The sequence below is a fragment of the Amphiura filiformis genome, chromosome 8 (assembly GCF_039555335.1).
Source record: "Amphiura filiformis chromosome 8, Afil_fr2py, whole genome shotgun sequence".
In the NCBI taxonomy this organism is placed as follows: Eukaryota; Metazoa; Echinodermata; class Ophiuroidea; order Amphilepidida; family Amphiuridae; genus Amphiura; species Amphiura filiformis.
Window position 1 is genome coordinate 26,202,954 of NC_092635.1, and position 21,091 is coordinate 26,224,044.

Consider the following 21,091-nt stretch of genomic DNA (forward strand, 5'->3'; position numbering starts at 1 on the left):
TGACCAATTTATGTCCATCAGTTATCTACAGGGTCCACAACTTATAAGTTCCCCCTCAATACTTTTTCAAATAAATCGAATAATATTTTACGAAATGCAAACATGTAAAAAGGAATGCTAACTTTGTTTTATTTGTTTTACGCATATGGACCAAATTATAGCATCACACATCATTGCGTTCAATCACAATGGTTCATTATGTAAAAAAAGAGACCCATTTTAAACAGTTCTAAAAGTTGCATCCGAGTCCATAGGAGTCAACTCTCAAACAATACAGTAGACCAGGTCTATTCATGTGTTTGTTAAAGAAAACCTGACTGCTATGGGCTCAGGAGCCTCTTTTCTTATACAATTAGCCATTGTGATGGAACGCAATGATGTGTGATGGTATAAATTGGTCCACATGTGTAAAACAAATAGGGCTATGCATACCCTTTAACATTTATACATTTCGTAAAATATTTTTCGACTTATTTATAAAGTAATAGGGGGGAACTTAGTTGTGGACCCTAGTGTAAGATCCATTTTCAACACATCATTCTGTCACTAATCTAGCTGTGAACATTTGACCATTAAAATTATCCATCTCAAGTAATGTTTTCATCTATTTAGTATAAATCATCATGTATCCTGACTTGTTGAGCTACTAGTAGACTATTTAATTTAACCAAACAGCTTTACACTGCTACATGCTTGCTTTGTTGCTAACATACTTTTGCCACTGACTGACTTTCCTGCTTGCCTTTGTACCAAAGGCGTTTGTCCAAAAGATCATCATGTAGGATCCTGTTATTACTAATACATGTTTGTCTTTAATCTTTGTCCGTTGTTTTCATAAACATTAACATACAATAACATACATATCCCATCAAACACCTGTATTAACAATTTCAGCATTTAATAAAGTCATACTAAACCATTATTAACAACATTAGCATTATAGAATTAAATTGTACTAAGTGCATTTCATTTCACAATCATCCATCACCTGTATTAACAACTTCAGCATTTAATTAAGTCATACTAAACCATTATTAACAACTTCAGCATTATAGAATTAAATTGTACTAAGTGCATTTCATTTCATAATCATCAAACACCTGTATTAACAACTTCAGATTTAATAAAGTCCTATTAACCATTATTAATAACTTCAGCATTATAAAAATAAATCGTACTTAGTGCATTTCATTTTACAGTCGTCCATCACCTGGGGTTAACAACTTTTGATCTAATATAAATATGAATATTCCTAGATAACAAGTCATAATGGCAAACTTCTTACATAGTTTGTATGACACTCAAAAAACAAGCTATATGCATGATTGACCTGACGATAGTTTGAGTTTAGCTGCATTTTGGATGCACTATATGTAAGTCATGCACAGAGTCCAGTTGTCACACATGGAGTGCTGGTGTTATATATCTCGCACTTGACACATATATAGTGCACTCACTCTGCACATTCACTCAAACTTGTGAGTGTGGTAACTATGGTTCTTTCTTGCAATGTCAATCAAGTTTTGATTGGAAACATAAAAATGGCTGAATCATCAAAATACACCAGGCACAAAAAGAAACTCGTCAGTTATATTCATCCTTGCTGTTCAATAAATTGATAATTTTGGATTATTCTGAAATATACATTTTGTTAATTGGACTTTTCTTTCTCATTTGACACCCTGTTTGTGAACATTGAGCAAGAATTGACCAAGATATGCACCTCCAAACTCTCAAACCCAAAATGAAATTTTAACGATTCAATTTTGCCTGTTACACTGTGTGATTTATTGATTGGCCTGTGGTGCTTGTGTGCAATACAACGGTGCGTTCCGATTGAAAATCGTTGAAAATGCAACTTTTGATTTTGGGGTTTGAGGCTTTGAAGGCGCATATCTTGGTCAATTCTTGTTTGTTTTTCACGAACAGGGTGTCAAATGAGAAAGCAAAGTCCAATTAACAAACTGTATATTTCAGAATAATCCAAAATTATCAAGTTATTGAACAGCAGGGATGAATATAACTGACGAGTTTCTTTTTGTGCCTGGTGTATATATAGGTTAAGATAATACTGGTTATGTTACTGTAAAGAGTGTAATACACTGGTATAAGAAGATTCCATTTTTGGATTGAATAATAATGTTCATCTCTATAATACATTAATAAATAAAATATGTATAATAGTTTAACGTGGCCAATATTTATGCATTATTTTTCCACTTTGGCAAACTAAATTAAAGGATATTGTAAGTGAATTGATTGATCGTTGATTGATTGATTTGATTAATTGATCAACATGTTGCTTGACTAGTTGGTTAATTGATTGATTGATGAATCAATAGTTTGAGAATGATGTTTAATAACAGACATGCTGTGAACTATTATAATGTAGTGTTAGATTAGGTAGTCAAGTGTATTCGGAGTAGTAGTGTACTAATGTGCTAAACCACTAACAGACTGAAAGGCACAGATTTCTCATTTTTCAAGCAGACCTCAGAAAGAAAATAAATGTCACTGACAATGGTCGTCAGCCATTTTATTAATTCAGTGCAGAAGCAATCATAACATGTGGATTCTGAAAGTGATGGCTATGCATACTGGTAATTCATATGCATTTTGAAATGGTACCTAAATACAATAAATACACATTGCAGGGCCAAACTCATTTCAAAGATCTCTGTTTGAGAGCCAAATACACCTGTTTTTTTCTATGTTTACTCTACATTTCAGAGCTTTTCAAGGGCCAACCACAATTGGTCGGTGGGCTGAATCTAGCCCACTGGCCACCTATTGAGACCCCTTACCTTAAAGTAAATGATATGAAGCACTGTGGTATCTTCAGAGAGAGAATAGTTGTATATTTTGGTGCAAAAGTGTTCAATGCTACTCTGACTGCATTTGACTTTCCAAGACTCAACTTGACTAAGTGTTCTTTATATGACATGTATCCTTTTCTTTGGTTCTTTCCGTACCCTGTTTTCCTCTATCTATACCACTTTTTTCACCTTTCATCCCAAAACAGATGTAATCCGACCCCCTGCTGCGGTGAATAATCACAGACCTCTAAGGCGCATCAGCCATGAGCGCGCCATCTATCCACCTGACTATCACTCGGTGTCAAAGGTCGTTCCACCTAAACCAGGTATAAGGTTCACTGACTTGTCTTGTAACAGCTGAGAACACTAATGTGTTTATGGGTGGGTGGTGTGGTGTGTGGTGAATTGTAGTGGGGAGGTACTATAGTTTTTGGCTTTGAACGATTTAAGTTTTTGGCAATGAGGTTAAATATTGGTTGTGATTAATCGATTTTGATCCATTGGAGATTATCAATTAAGATAGACATTACTGTTCTCAGCTTGTTTTGCTTGGATTTGTCTCAAGTATGGTTATGTATTGGAAACTACAACAACTTGTTATTTAAACAGCAGGTAGGAATAGTAACATGTTAATTAACACAGGCATAATTCAATCTTAACTTACACACTGAAGTGCAAGTAACTTTTAGAGATGATAACCACACATACTAGGTTATTACAGTTGAAAAACATAAACCCCATATGGAAGACATGACCAGGGGGTGTAGATTTCAAATGGAGTCACCCACCCAGGTAATCCCATTTGAAATTCACACTCCCTGTATGGAAGATTAAGACCATGTCTTCAATAGGGGATGTTTGGATTTCAGCTGGAATTGCCCATAACTAAAATTATTAACTCGTAATTAGATTCATTCTAGTTTTTATATATTATCTTATGCATTCAATAACCATATACTTAGTTCATCACAAAATAAAAATTTAAAATCCACATATTTATTTTTATAACTTATAAACTTAAGAAATATGTTTTGAACATGCAACACCATTTTTGCTTTGTTCATTAGCAATATATACACAAATTACAATGCATATGCTGTCTGTATTTACATAACCTGTCTTTGGCATGTCTTGTCCAATATTGTGTGTCTGTTGCTGTCTTGTCTGTCCTCATTCTTGTCTTGTCCATGCCTTGGTATGTTGTGACCAGTATTGGTATTGTGTATTGTCAAAAGTCTTGTGCCCATATTTTTCCAATTCTTTCCTGATTTCTTGGTTTCATGCTGAATATGTTGTCTTCCAGTCTAATGTATTGTATCCATGTAAGAATTATGTTTTTCTGATATTGTCTTGCTTTTGTTTCTTGTTGTTATTAGAAGTTTCTGCTTTTTTAATAAATATCTTTAAATGTGTATATCTGTTGTTACATGTTGTATTTCTCCATGCTTTTATTAGTGGAAATCCTGTCTTGTGTACAAGAGTGAAGTTTGCTTTTTGTAAAGTGATTTTTTTTTCTTCAATATTTTGGTAAATTGTCCTTACTTTGGACCAGTAATTTTATTTTTGTTGTAAAGCTTTATGTAACATAATATTTAAGTCATGCATATCAGCAAGTGCAAAACATGAATTTTAAGTGTTGTTTGAGTGATATGGATTTTTAGTGATGTTTGAATGAAAAATGTGTGTGGATGATCTATGGAAAATATGTTGAATTGTTTGTTAAATTGTGTGAGTGCAATGTATGTCATGACTTTTTCAATTATTGTTAATTTGAAGTTCTTTCGATAAGCCTCGCTTGTAATCAAATGTTTGTAAGAATGACGGGGACTGATTAATGAAAAAATTGCAAATGCATGAATAGATACAATAAGTAGTATTATTATATCAATGATCTAAGAGTTGACTTTCAGTTAAGGACCAGTCTTTAATTCAGCATATGTATTTTGAGAGCCAAATATATTAACTTAAAACCTATATTTACTTCTCTCTATTGAAGCACCAAAGTTGTATTCACCACCACCCCAGGAGATGAGTGAGCGGAAGCAGCCCCCTGTGTATGAGGTTGCAGCAGCTAGAGCAAGTAAGTTTGCCTCCAATGTGCATATTAAGAAAGATGACCAGAGTAACAGACTTGTGTATGATAATAAAAATAGTGGGTAAACCCCTAGCTGACCTCTTCCCTCCCTGTGACGTAAGTGTGAAATATTGACAATTCCAACCTCAAAAGATCAACTTTGACTGCCCCCCCCCCCCCCCCCCCGGCCACGAAAGTACATTAGTTTACAAACTTTTGGTTTGTTCCCAAGTTTGAACAACATTCTTAATCTGCTGTACTTCTGCTTGGACCAGTTGGATGATTTCTACATATAGAAATCTTAAGGTGAGGTGCGCTGATTGGATCCCCACTGGTTCTGAGTGTTTGCTCTCCCAGTGAATCGTTGTCAGTTAGCCCAAGCTTTCCTTTGTGTTAAATAGTTAGTAACGTAGCATAAGATACTTGGGCATCTTTGATTTTCTGTTCAAATCTGTGTTTTGCAATTTGACAGACCATTCAATGAAACATGCAGATATTAGCTAAATTCAAAATGACAGCATGCAACCAAGACCATATGTTGTATTGTTTTGGCCCCCATTCCTTAAAACATGTATAAGAAAGTGAACACTGTAATTTGTCCAACACATTAATTGCAGGAGATGTCCCAACATATACAAGGATCACTCTGAAAGATGCTAGCTCAAGATATTATTAATTAACACTTGGAATTCAGGCAAATTGTAGCAGTGAATTCCCCTTGTTTTGCTGTAAACTCGTAGCATAGGGAGAATGGCTCTGGTGTCATGTGTAAATGGCTTCAGTCCCCACCAATCATGTCAGTTTGCCCAACATGCTTATTTAAATTTCAACATAATGCTCATGATAGTTTAAGTCCCACACAATTTCTGTCATTGGTCTATTCCAGTTGAAGACATGACCTTAATCTTCCACACATGGGATGTAGATTTCAAATGATAACCCCATTAGGTAATCCCATTTGAAATTCACACTCACTGTGTGGTAGATAAGGTTGTGTCTTCCATAGGTGGTGTACAAATTTTAAATGGAATAGCCTGTTGCTTTGAATTAGTTACAAGCTTTCACTCATCCAATTTACCTCCAATCTATTTCTTTCTGAAGAAGCTGAGCAATATTAAGTCATTTGGATAGCAAATGGGCTAAAATTCCACAATAATTCAGTTAGTGCACTTTGGTGGTAAGTGAATGAAGTGCCATTGCTAGTCATGTTATTATTGTGTGGATGTAACTGTGAATGGTTGGGGTTTTGTATGGAAAGAGAAGGGTCAGTAACTAACAGCATGTGTAGCGCATTCTTATAATTGGCATGTTCCTGCTGTTGAGGGGTGAACAATGATATCACAGTGATAGCACGTATTATAAAATAACGAAAGTGAGGTCAAGAATTATATCACATGATTTTATCATAATAAGAATGCTCTCTGTCCATCCCGCATGGAATTTCAGACGTGCCTTGGCCCAGCCAGCAGACATGCCTTGGCTCAGCCAGATCAATTTCCCAGATCCAAAAACTTAATCCTTACCTAGACTGACCTGCTTGTATTCATCATTACACATGTAAACCCAGACATGTCCAAGACTGGGCATGAACTCAAGCATAGGCATTATGCATTGGTATTGTGATATCATGTCACAATTTCATGGTCCAGTCCTGTCTGCACAAATCTTATGCGTACTATTCATTTTCTATGCAATTTTTTTCTGATTCTACAGGAGCTTTCAGTGGCAATTCTCAAGAAGAAACATGTGATTATTACGACTCAGGTAGGGTTTGTTTGTTTGTTTGTTTGTTTGTGTATTGACTGATCAATGCAGAAATGGGCTATTCCAGATGGAATCCATACACCCTCTATGGAACACATGACCTTCATCTCCCACACAAGGGGTGTAAATTTCAAATGGAGTCGCCCATTCCGGTAACCCTTTTTGAAATTCACACTCCCTGTGTGGAAGATTAAGGCCATGTCTTCTATAGAGGGTGTATGGATTTCAACTGCAATAGCCCAATACAGCCAAATGAGCTAATCAGCATCAATCTTTATTAAAACAGTCATATGAGTGTTTCAACCAAGAAAACATGTTTACTCCAAGATAAATGTGGATCAAAGTGGATGTGGATCAAAAATTTTGTTTACTATAAGTTGAGGCATTAGAATTGGCAACTGGAAGTATGGTGAATCTTTAGATTACACTAATCTGTGCAGATCTGATATTTTGTAAGTCTTTTAAGAAGAAAACTTAACCCTAAGTTGATGGGGGAAAACACATGTTCTGTAGGTAACAGACCATTACAGTAGGGCAATCTGTTGGTGGGTTTTTTTACCTTTTGTTTTTGCAAGTGGCCCTAGAAAATCACCAAAGTCTGTAAAAAATGTAGTTGAAAATCAATTCTTTAAAAAAAAAACAATGACCGACTTTACTTGCACCCAAAAACATAGTTTGGTCAGTCTGTGGATCAGGGCTGTTGTTTTGTCACCTTGAAACCCCACATTGCGAATCATTGTTTCCCAGGAAAATGGCAGACAAATATGGGCTCACTTTCCCCTGGGCCTTCCAATATGCCATGCATAGTAGTTCTACTCAGTTCCACATCTGATTTTTTTGAAAGTGTGGCTTGAAGTTATAAGTACAAAAAATGTATACATTTTCAAACTAGAGATTAGTTCAGATTTGCATGAATAATCTCTAGAGCATTTTTGAGCAGGCATGATATAATTTGTATATCATTTTCTTTTGTAGATAATGAGCAAGTGTCTGTGGTATGACAATGAGCCGCTGTGCCCTTGGGTTTACACTTGGCGACAACAAATGTGTGCAAGGAAAAATAAGTCTCTATCCATCCACTTCAAAAAAGTAGTGCAGGCAGAAATACAACCTATCAGCTACAGCGATTTCAGCAACAGCAGTAACAGCAGAACCAAATCTAGACAGATGTGTGTTTATTGCAAAATTGAAAATGATTGTAGTGCAATTAATAAATGTGAAGGGACATACTTTAGTTAATCATCTAATGCCATGTGAGAATTAGGTTATAAAGGTTGTTGGTTATTTTTATGCCATTCACTTCAAAATGTGCTTGTGAATTTAAAAATTCACAATCTAGGAAAAAAACCCAATTTAAATATAATTCTAGTCATAGGCCTACCTGGCCTTACAGCATTGCTTCAACACATGCAGCCTTCTAATGGCATTGTATCATGATCATATGTGACATGATCAAGGGGAATGAGTCACATGTCGACCCTGGTCGAAAATGAATTTTACATATTTTTCTAAAGAGTACATTCAGAGCTCTCAGAAACTGAAAACCCTGTCTTGATACAACTTTTCTTTGCGAAGTTACATCAATTGATCAGTCGCTGAAAACAATTTTTAAAAAAAGAATTTCAAAACTTTCTTTGCCAGTATCTCAAAACCAATATTAGCGACATCCGACTCATTTCCCTTGATCGTGTCACATATGATGTTGCAGAAAACAATAGAGCCTTTATCTTATCTGGTGAGTTAAGGGCTGGGGTATGAACGTTTGGACAGTATTTATTTTGGGACATTAGAGCACATCAGACATATCGAATTGCATTCTGAATGCGAAGAATGTCATTCTGATATCAAATAATTTTGATTTTTGAAATTCGCAATTTAATACACATTTTATGGCAAATCATTAAAATTGATATTTTTGATATTTAACAGTACTTGAAGTAAACTTTATAAATCTGATGATTTATACTTAAAGTGTATGTAGGTGGGATGAAAAGCCGACGATCAATTGAAAATTTTGACCTTTCGTATTGAAGATATGGATTTTTTCCCAAAACACCAAAACAAATTAGGTCTTTTTGGGAAAAAAATCTGTATCTTCAATATGAAAGGTCAAAATTTTCAATTGACCGTCGACTTTTCCTCCCTGCTACATACACTTTAAGAATATATCATTCGATTTATATAATTTACTTCGAGGACATATATATCAAAAATTTGAAAAATATCAAATTTTATAATTTGTCATAAAATTTGTATTATATTGTGATTTTAAAAAATGAAAATTATTTGATATCAGAAAGACATGCTTCGTATTCAGAATGCAATTCGATAGGTCTGTTTGGAATACATTTAATTGATACTACCAAGATAGTGGATTGGTCACTGACAACCTGTTAACCAAATATGCAAATAATGACATTACACCCAAATTTGAACTATTTCTACTATTAGTACTACATTATCTTAATGCAACTCAGAAAATAAATATTTGGTAGTAAAAATAGTAATGGAAATTGTGTAAATGGGTAAAAAGGTTTGGTTTAAGTATGACTAACACTAGATTGTTTGTATACAGTAGCCAGTTTTGCAATTGGTTACCACCCATGCATCAGGCATCTTCACGACAAAGGCATGATACAAAAGCATGCCATCCACGATCTAAGGGACACTTAGAGATCTGTAAAACTACAGGAGACTCACTTTTATACCAATTTTTCAATTACGTTTTTTTTGAAAAATGCAAAGATAGGAGCTCACATCTGCAAATCATGCCGTCCTGTCCAAGTGCAGTCTGCTAAAGTATGCATACTTTTATAAGCGCAGTTTCCAACAGTTGGTCCCTTGGAAGTTTGTTTATTCTATCGTTCTGTATTCCTAATGTGAACACACTATCAGCACACTAATTGCAGGGTTGGATAATTATGAGGGCAAATATTAGAAACAACCAAATTGATTTGGTTGAAAATTGTTGGAATGCTCAGTTACAAATCTCTTGGTGTCCTATTAAGGTATGCATTATGCTATGGGTGGTATATACATCACCATAGCAAATATAGACGACACTGTGTGCGTGTATGTAAAAACTGTTTTTTGACAAAGTCAACTCTGCTGAATATGTCTCAAGCAATTCCTCTGGTGTTTTCAACTAATAACAAGCACTTTGGTGGTAGACCAAGCACTTATTATAGGTGGTAGACCACATAGAAGTGACTGATATGTGGTACTTTCCTTTCACACATTACTTCAAACTTGTAGTGAGCAATCTTGATAACACCATGTATTCAATGTGTATTGCTTATTTTCTCTTGATAGTGGAATATATGTAAATGATGGTGTCTGTTACTTTCATCATCTCCTGTATAGCAATAGATTCTCTTTCCTTTAGGAATCACAGTTTTACCAGCGACCAAGTATTCCATTTTAATACATCGGAGAAGTCCAAACAGTTTGCACATTTCATTCTCAGATTGTAAACGTCCAATTGTGTACATATATCGATCATTTATTAATATTTCCAAGATTGTTTCTATGATAGCCATCCAATGATTTCATATAGAGACCATTATTGATATTTCCAAAGATCATTTCCACTGTGACCATTATTGATATTTCCAAGATTATTTCCAAAAACCGTATTTACCATTCCATTTTACTTAGCACAAGTCATTCAAATGTAGCCCAAAGATTCCTTATTTACCAATGTATGAATTCTGTTTGCATTCTCTATATATCTCAAAATGGAAGCAGTTTGCATTGTGAATATTTTCCTGAACAAAATTATTTACATTTCTGAAAAACTAGGGAAGAAAACTTCCATATCAGATTCCTAAGATGTATTCATTTACTTTGCACTTACTTTGAAACTAGGTTGGACATTTATTTTTTTTTTGAATGACTAAGATGATTGATGCACAATATATGTATATATATATTCAAGTGAAAAACAAAGCATCAAATTAATTGCACCTGTTCAACACACGACACCTGTCCCTTGCACACAGTTGCTGATGTCTGAAAACACACCATTAATACATATATCCCACTGCAAGTATACTAACATCTCTTGATGCAGTCAGACTCTCTATGGTTTAGTGTAAAGCAAGGCAACAAAACCATTGTGCTATTCTAGTTTAAATTCATACACCCTCTGTAGAAGACGCAACTTTAATCTCCCACACTGGTGGTGTAAATTTCAAACGGAGCCACCCATTCGGGTAAACCCATTTGCAATTCACACTCCATGTGTGAAAGATACAGTAATGTCTTCAATAGGGGGTGTATGGATTTAAACAGGAATAGCCCATTTGATATGCCTCTCAAGTGTACTAACATCACAAAGCCCTCAAAATGCTCCTGTAACTTTCCAAGATCTCAAACATGCATAGTTCTTTAACTGCATTACGATTTTACACTCGTGGAATGACCTTTGCATATGTTGGGTACAAAAACTCATCCCCTTCAACTTAAGGTCAGATATTGAAATATGATTGCTGAATTGAGGTTAATGAACTGTGCCATCAGAAGTGAGATTATTTTGCCTCTACTGACTAGTACTATAAAAGCCACAAATCTTTGAACCTTTGTTGAGCTGAAGTTGACTCTCTTTCCCATAATCAGATAGCTCCGCGCACAGGGCACACACACCCCCACTGATACCTGGCAACTACTGGTACCTAAAGCTAGTTGGCATGCATTGACAACACACATTTAGTAAAGGTAAAACCAATGTTGATTTCTGTAAATAGACGCAACATTTGGAGCATTTTGTGCTATTAACACACCATCTGGTGGGCTATTGTGTGGTTGGATGAACTTGTACATAACCACTGTAACATGAAGTAATTTATGCGAGTCTGACTGTATATATGTCTCTATCTCTCTCTTTGGGCCAAGGGTGCACAGCCTCGAACCGTATACTAACATATTATTACTAATAATATTACTTGTCCTTGTTTTTAAGGACCATTCTGTATATTGCTGTATAGATGTTGTTTATATTATGTATAAATCTATTCAGCCTGTGTACAATTCTTGTAGCATGGATGTGTATTTACAAATTGGATATTTTTCCCTTTCATTGTAATAATTATTTGGTTGCAATTTGTATTGTATATCTTGCAGCTAATTATAGAAACTTCAATCTAATTGGTTAGTTTCTTTCTAAGTCTGATTTTAAATCTAGACTGATTTGCTCACTTCTGATCCCAGATTTATTTGAAAATAATGTGCAAAATGTGTTTTATTCTGGAACAAATTCAATGTATTAGTTTTGTAATATCATACACTTGTCCGTTATTAACATTGTTGTCGCAAACTTAAGCAGATATTAATATATCGTGTGTGCGAAGTGTAAGAGAAAATTGAAGGTGCCAATTGGTTGACTGAATTGGGCTGTTCAATTTAAAATCCACACACCCCCTGTGGAAGATTTCACCGTCATCTCAATTCCAGTTGCACCTTGTGTTCAATCTAGCTGGAAATGTTTGCTAGTTTTATGTCAACTTCCAGTTGAAAATTGTTGAAATTTAAATATAACATAAGTTGACATAAATTAGACAATTTTGTTTAGAATTCCAAAATCTTCCAATCTTTACAACTTTGTATGGATGAAAATGGTTGAATCTGAATAATTTAAACTGTTGAATTTGGTTGGAATTCCAAAATCTTCCACAAGGGGTGTGGCTTACAAATGGAATGGCCCAATAGACCATGATGCATTAGGATCTCTATGTGATCAAACATAAGAACAGAGTGTCATATCCATCTGTTTCAATACACAAAATGTTGTTGATTTGTGATGGCAATATTAAGTAAGGATTCGCAGTGTTGGAAATTAGTCAAGATGTTCAAGGGTCATTTGGGTCTGTAGGTCTAATATTCTATGGGCTCTCATCAATTTGTACGGACCTGTACTCAAATTTTAAAATTTTGCACTTTTTAAGATGTCAGAATTAGAGATCAACAAACTGGTAATGGCATAATAAGGGTGGAACCTTTTATTTTCAAACATTGCACTTTTTAAGATGTCACAGACTCGGAGATGGTAATCTCGCAATACAGGTAGGAGCTTTAATTTTTGAAAGGATTAATGTTGAAGTGAATTTGTATTGGAAAACAAGTTTGTCTAAACAAAATTTTTGCAGGCCCACAATGGCTTTCGCAGGCATTTGACCCGAAGGGCTTACTTTTTTTCCAATTCTGATGATACAACTTGGTGATACAGATTGGGGATAAGGACCGTTCACAAACACTTGTAAGGGGGCCTGATGCAAAAGGGGGGCCCTGAAAATTTTTTTTGACCATCCTAAGGGGGCCCTGAAAAAAAAAAATGACCACAAATTTTCCTGAAAAATTGAGTTTATATGCTTTTCTATGGGGTTGACCCATAATTTTCATGTCAAAAGGGGGGCCCTGAAATTTTCGAGGTCTGTAAAGGGGGGCCCCGAAAAAATTTTACGATATTTTTTTTTTGCACCGGGCCCCCCCCCCCCCTTACAAGTGTTTGTGAACGGTCCCTAACAACGACCTGTTCAAAGAATCCCATGCTTGTTGAATTTCATCTTTCCAGTAGTTTCTTTTGCTTTAATGCCCCTACATGTAGCCCTAATAATTCTGGCTAATGAAGATAACAGCTTACTCTCAGAGTTCATGGTTTGATATTCAAAATAGTACCACTATGTTCATCCAGACATCATAATAGAAGCTAGAATGCCAAGCTTCAATTTCCAGCTGAATTTTGTACCAGTATTTTGTATTCATAATATTTAATTGTAAACATTCATATTATTATATGTACCTTAGATATTTTTGTTATTCCTGTCTTAACTGTATGTAGCGTTATATCATAAACATAGATGATAGGAGTAATACATAGGGTATTCCAGTATTCTAGCCTCCAATGTTATCTAGAGTCCATGATGAACCCCTGACGCAGTGTGCACCTGGAAACAGGTTTCATCCCAGGGATCACTTAAATATGAAACTGCTACCCACGTACATGTAAGTTACTAAATATGGCATAAAAAGGGTTGGATTTTGAGCATATTAGTGGCATCAATGTTTGTGCCAGTTAGAGGTCTATTTTTGGCTATATCAACACTTCAGGTATGTTTTAGAACTCAAACTTTGTCATCTATACTGTTATTCGGATTTCCTTTTACAAATTAAGCGTACTGGTAGCAGTCCAGCGCGTATTATTTTGCACAAGGTCCAATGCACATGATTAAAGTCGCGCAAGTATACGCGATGGCTAACGCTGTCAAAGGAACCTTGGAAAAATGTACACCATTTAGCATCTGTTAAGAGGGGTTGAGTAATGAGCGTGGGTAGAACTTTAATATTTGAGTGACCCCTCTAAGGATGTCATGTGCTTTTAGATGAAATAATTATACAGTTATTCCAGAACATTTAACAAACAATTCCAACAATATAGTGCTGCTTAAATTTAGTATGAAACTGCAGAATTAGCAACTACATCATTAATGGAACATGTTCACAGTTTTGTAATGTATAATGTACAAAAAATCAGTTACGTCTTTCATAGCACATATCAAGGGCTTGTGACCAGAACTGGTCATGTCCAAAATGTTTACGTGGGAGCTAATTGCTTTGCAGAATTGTACCATATTTTTGTCTAAGTGAGCACTTTGTTTCCGTCTGCTTATAAAGTTGTTAAAAATTCAGGTTGAAATGTTTCCATCTGCTTATAATAAAGCTGTTAAAATATTCAACTTGAAGAACTTCATGCAGCAATGTACTGAAATAGGGTAGTTTTGTTATTCAATGAGTAGACGCATGCATATTAAGTAATCAGAAATATTGCTACTTATATGTGGTCTATTTCATGTCTATATCTGAGACGTGTGCACATTGTCTTTGTTTTATCTGCAGATTGTGTAATATTATTCATGAAATAAAAGCATAAATATTCTTATTATCTCTGTGTATATTGATGTTTATTCAACCATCTGGAATTCTTTTATATCAATGCATGGGCAGGATAAGGGGAGTAAGATGTGAAAAACTTGAGGTATGAGCAAAGACATTTATATTGGTAACATTGTATACCCTATGTGATGATTCAATCAGACCATTTGATAGGAAATTGAGATATTGGCAAAAATAAGAAAAGAATGAAAAGAGGAAAAAGAGACGCGAGTGGGTTAGATCAAATTGTGTCACTCATCACTCCTGTGTAATAATAGGCTATTCCAGTTGAAATTGATACACCCTGCATGGAAGACATGATCTAAATTTTCCACACAGGAAGTGTGTATTTCAAATGGGTTTGCTCCTACTGTGTTGGAGATCAAGGTTGCGTCATCCATAAAAGTGTTGTATGGTTTTCAACAGGGATAACGCAATGTGGTTTTCAAGGAAAATAGTGTGTGGTCTTTTTATAGTTGGTCTGTGTACAGTGAAAGAAACTGGATATTGAAAACATTTTTTTTCACAAACCAAATAAAAAATATAAATTTTTGAAATTATCATGCACATTATGATGCGTTGGGTCATGTTTCCTTATGCGCCTTCATGAACAGTGTGTACAAACTTGTCACTGGTAAATGATTACTCCTGCAGGACACAATAATCCAATGTATTCACTGCCTCTACAAATTTTTTTATACAATAACCTTACCAATTTCGCAAGATGACAATATTGAAAGAAATGTGCCTAAATTGAATATTTGCGGTGGTTCTAAACTACAAGTAACCATATCAGCATTCATCAAATTGAACGGTCTATTATGTACATGTTTGTTAATGTAAGGTGGTGTAGAATATTCAAATCCCATAAAAACAGATTGAATTGTAAAAATAAATTGATTGATTTACACACTTTGTGTGGGTAAATGTCAGGGTACACTGTTCATGTGTTGTGGTCTCAAACTGAGAAAATTTATGTTGAATGACATTTTGGAGTTCGGGTAAGCAAGTCCTAAACAAATCTTATTAATTTGTGCTGGGATTGTATGGCCTTGATGATGATCATATGAAAATTTACATTTTATGCTTGGTGAGAGGTCAGTAAAGGTATATTGTTGATAGCAATCAATAGGCATAAATGCATGCTGGGAAGGAAAAGGGCTCAAATTCCCGATCTAGGGTGACAAATTTTATAGCTTTTTAGCCCTTTTCATTCCCAGCAGGGATCATGTTTGCCCATCGATCTCGATCAGCAATAAACATTATTGGAATATTCCTGGACTTGTCTAACGCCTTTGATCCAATTGATTATACAATCAATGCTCTTCATCTTAGCTGTCATGAATCGCAGCGTTTATTGGCATTAACTTAAGGGATACCATGCAGGCAAAATATATATCCTTTAGTTGATAAGAATTCTGTGCACATACTTCATGCGCAGCATGGCTGCACTGCAAGGAAGAAACTAGCCTACTTTTCAGTAAGATTATCAAGCTAAATTCCTTTTGCAAAGTTTAGGAACAAGTCAGAAGATAATAAAATTCATGCTCACTAAAGGATAAATTTGTTACCCCCGTTTGTTCTGACGAAATATGGGAAAATATCTAGTCTGCTGCCGTATTCCATTCAGCCTTCGGCTTCATGGAATACGGCACCAGACCATAGATATTTTCCTTATTTCATGAACAAGCGGGGGTAACTAATAGTATCAAATGTTGTCCATGTCCATATATACATGTTCCGTTATATGAATGAATGCTTGAAACATGTTTTTTTTTTCAGGTATGTATATTGAAGAAGTGTGGTTGAGACCAACTTGAATGTATATATTATATTCCATACAGCCCAAGTCTGAATTGAATTGTGCATATATTTTAACACCTGTTCTTTGTAAATAAATCTTGATGTAAAATACATTTATTAATAATTATCAGTTTACCAAAATACTGAATATTGTCATTGATGTGGTTTTACATCTTTGTCTTCAATATCTTCCAACTGTGACCAATGATGTGAAAGAATGAGGAATCTCAAAACAAATAGGTGAAGTCATCCGGTATTGTGACACTTAACGAGCAAATTGTTTAAGATTCGGTGATTTTCTGTACAAAACAATAAATTGCCCTACAAATTGATTAATTAGCATGAAGCGTAACAAATAACATCACAAAAACTCCCTATGTAAATGGTGATGACTATCCCGTCATTGACTGTTTCCAATTTTTCTATCTTATTAATATTAGATATTGTCTTTCATGACTGCCTGGGATTACCTTAATATTATTTTGACTTTTATTTGTGTAAAAAGTCATAATTATTGTCAAGTTCAATGCATCACATCATTCTTTGACAATTTTTCCCCAAGTCCTGTGAAATAAAAAATGTAATGTAGAGTAGCCATTTCTTTAAAAGCAGGAACTTTCTCTATTTTCCAGAAGACTTTGTAACTAGTATTTGTGAGGTTCCTCAATCAAAATGTTAATTGGGCTATTCTAGTTACAATCCATACACCACCAATAGAATACATAACCTTAATCTTTCAGACAGGGAGTGTGAATTTCAAATGGGGTTACATGAATGGGCGACTCCATTTGAAATCTATACTCCATGTGTGGGAAATGAAGGTAATGTCTACCATAGAGGGTGTAGGGATTTCAACTGGAATAGCCCATTAGGTTGTTTGCTCATTCCATGTATTGTAAAGTTAGTATTTTGTTAAAATGAATTGATGTATTGAGAACACAAAATGAGTGGATTTTCTTTTTAATTAAAGAATTCAGGAGAGTGTCTCTAGTGCATTTTGTTTTGTTACATGCTTATCTTGTGTTACCAAGTTTGTTCTTTGTTATATGCATTATGTATTATTTTGTATAAATGGATTTTTTTTAAACTTTTAGTATCAGAATAAGATGTATGTATTTTTGGTATGGCTTCCAATTATTTGCTTGTTTGAAGAAAAAAGTATTCTTTGATAGCATTTGACAACTCTACGGCTGCTATGAATATATTTGGAATTATAAATATTTTTGCTGTTCAAATGTGTGTGTTAATAAGATATAAATATAATATGATCTTGACCTATACTCTGACCTGTTCATAATAGGCGGGAATCATAACATTGTGGATTGATATAGAATGGTGTATACACAGCTGGGCACAGGGCCCTACGTGAACTACGCTTTGCGTATTGCGTGGCTGACGCTTGAGTGAATTTATGCCGGCTTAAGTCAGAACTTCATTGAATTGCACAGTAACAAAACCGAATAAATCTCACCTATTATGAGCTGATCATAGTATAACAATGCCACTGCGCTTCAACAAAATGATTTCACTGCCACTGAGATGCATCAAAATTGAGTGAATGTTCTTAGTCATCTAGTAATAATTGAAAATTTGGAAATAAATTCTGATACTTATTTTTGCAAGCTTGTTACATTGCAATTGGAACTTCATCAGTAGCAAGTTTGCACAAGTATGTTCCAGTATTTGATTTATTTCCAAATTCTCATATCAAAATTGTTTTGTCAGTAGATGATTTATAACTGGTCAACTACACTCACGTTTTAATTTGAATAATTTCAGCATTGTAGAAGATCATTGTTGACCAGTTTGGGATTACCTTTGGTAGGTCTTTTCTTCATGTACACAAAATTAGTCTATTGTCAAGGCAGCGAGCAGAATCTTGGTCAGCGATTCAATTACCACCACACAGAATAAAGCAATTCCTATCGTGGTAACTGGATTGCTGACCAGGATTCAGCTTTCTGCATTGTCAAGACTCCATCAAGGGATGAAAGGGCTTTATTTCAAAAACTGTATAATTCCTGTCTTGATATTAGGCTAATTTTGAGTATGCTTACATCAAGGCGCTTTAATGTCTTCTACTAATGCATAGGCCACTTCATTTGTGGTAATTGTTTTGATTCAATAAGATACATCTCTTTGTCAGACTTCCTTTATCTCTCTTTTCATCTCTCTCTGGCTTCATCCATCTCTCTCCCCCTGCATTCCTCCTTCCCCTCTCTCTTTCTGTCTTCTTTTATCTTAACATAGGTTTGAAGTGGAGTGGCCTTTTGTATGCAAATTGTTTTAAATACAAGTTACCACAAAATAAGCACCAAAAATATTGGTAATGAGGATTGGTGATATCATATATTATTAGTCCTCAATGCATGCATGTAGATCGCTTAAATATTTGTTTTGCTAACATTCATTTCAAAATCCAGTTTCTTTTTGGAAATTAGGTTTTGAAAAGATAATTTTATGATTGAATTATTTTAAATTTAAATTAGAAAACTGTGTGAAGAGGCACACAGACTGTGTGGAATGTGAATAATTTTATGTTCTAGTGGTGCAAAATATTGGTATCACCTTCATGTAAGCATACTCAGAGTTTAGTGCCAAGACACAGGGTTGCCAAAAGATTTCAGCCCGAATCGCGGGTCAAATAATCGAAAAGTCGCCCAATTTTTCTCTTTACCATTGGTTTCTATGCGGCAAGAAACTATCGGAAGTCGCGGGAGCCAATGTTGAAAAGTCACCCAAATTTTTTCTTAACCACTGGTTTCTATGGGACAGGAAATTGTCAAAAGCCGCGGGAAAACTCTTCAAAAGTCGCCCAATTGGGCTACCAAATCGCGGGTTTGGCAACCCTGCCAAGACAGGGATTATACTACTAATGGAATCAAGCTGTGGAATCCCTCAACAAAGTCTTGACAGTAGGCTAATTTTGTGTATGCTTGCATGAAGGATAGCTCAAGTGAGTAATGTTCTTCCATATACCAGTAAATGGTTAGGTTGACATTATTGTATGTAATTTTAATTATGTAAATTTCATATTATGTTCTTGCACTGTGAAGGAGCATTGTCAAATAGAATACAAGAAGACAATAAACCAGAATAAAGATGTTGATGTCATCTTTTGAGATTAGAAATGTGTTTTGTGTCTTTTTTCTCTGTACGATTCTGAGCCCCAATGATAACCTGTGGATTGCAATTAAGACTGGGATATTTGGGCGGGCTTTAGGGTACCTGTTCGTTCCTAAGGTACCCGGGTTTGAATCTCTTGTGCAGGTTACCCGAAGGTCATTATTTAATATGGTAATAAGCCTTGTCCTGACCTAGTTTGCATGAAAAGTTTGCATAAAAAGTTCAGTGGCAGCAATGAGTTGTTCAAGTTTGTTCCTAGCCACAAAATCAAATTACAAGAGGCCCGAGTTCAATGTCAAAGCTGCTGTTTACATCAAATATGCAGGTATATATTTTTACTAAAATAGCATTGCTCCTCGAACTTTCTGCTTGAAGACCATTTAGAAATTATTGAAGTGCAAATTATGCACTCTGCTTTGACTTGATCCCTGGTGATACTGGTACCCTGTACCCACCCGTAAATCACATGGGGTACCCTTGCACAAACTTACCCGGTAATCACAGCCTTAATTGCAAATTTGCAATATATACCAAGATTCATGCTATGTAATTTAATGCTTGATTCTAGATTTTGGCAATGTTGAAGCTTGGGAAACAAGATTTCCACGATCAATTAATAAAAACATTGCAAGTCAAAGTAAGCAGATAATATGATTGCTGATCCACTGGGCATGCCAAGAGGTTGTGAATCCATAAATCTAAAACAAAAAGTCATGGCAACTCTTGCAAAGTACAGTCCAACCTTTTTGATAGGAATTCATACTATCAAATCCATTTTCTGGTGACACACCTTGTTACAGTTTCATGCTGCTACGTGGCACTTCATCAGACTGGCAACCTTGCTGCTTCTGTCCTGAAGTTGCTGCCATGAACAGAGATGAAGGGAACTATTTCTTACCAAATATTTTCAACCCGTTTCTAGCGCCACCAATGGCACCAACTTGAGGAAAAGTAGACGAAGCAAGGTTGCCAGCATGGCTCTTATTTCTGGGAGGCCACCAGGGTCATTGCCTGCCCTATTCTGCCTTGGTGACCAGATCTTTTGTCAACTTCCAAGGCAGCACTTGTTGGCCTTTGTGCATCTCTTTGTATTTGCCCAGTAGCCTTGAAAATGGGCGCCCCAAAAATCAAAATTCGAGGCCTGGTTGCCAGTCTGATGAAGCGCTGCATATCAGTTAGAAACCACAGACCAACACTAACAAGGTATGGGTGTAACAAGGCATAGGTGTAAAAAGGTATGAGTGTAACAAGGCATGGGTGTAACAAGTCATGGGTGTAACAAGGTATGGGTGTAACAAGGTATGGGTGTAACAAGGTATGGGTGTAACAAAGTATGGGTGTAACAAGGTATGGGTGTAACAAGGTATGGGTGTAACAAGGTATGGGTGTAACAAGGTATGGGTGTAACAAGGTATGGGTGTAACAAGGTATGGGTGTAACAAGGTATGGGTGTAACAAGGTGTGGGTGTAACAAGGTTGTAACAAGGCATGGGTGTAATAAGGCATAGGTGTATCAAGGTATGTGTGTAACAAGGCATGGGTGTAACAAGGTATGTAACAAGGTTGTAACAAGGTAGGGGTG

General features: G+C 35.5%; 1 protein-coding gene across 1 annotated transcript in view; it reads left to right on the plus strand.

Moving 5' to 3' along the window:
• The window catches only part of LOC140158866 (rap guanine nucleotide exchange factor 6-like), a 130,171-nt gene extending 121,779 nt beyond the window's left edge, over positions 1 to 8,392 (plus strand). Inside the window, 4 exon segments of the mRNA XM_072182122.1 lie at positions 3,023 to 3,142; positions 4,813 to 4,896; positions 6,604 to 6,654; positions 7,630 to 8,392. Coding sequence (XP_072038223.1) covers positions 3,023 to 3,142; positions 4,813 to 4,896; positions 6,604 to 6,654; positions 7,630 to 7,655 — 281 coding nt within the window. The 3' untranslated portion in view covers positions 7,656 to 8,392.
• Positions 8,393 to 21,091: the final 12,699 nt, after the last annotated feature.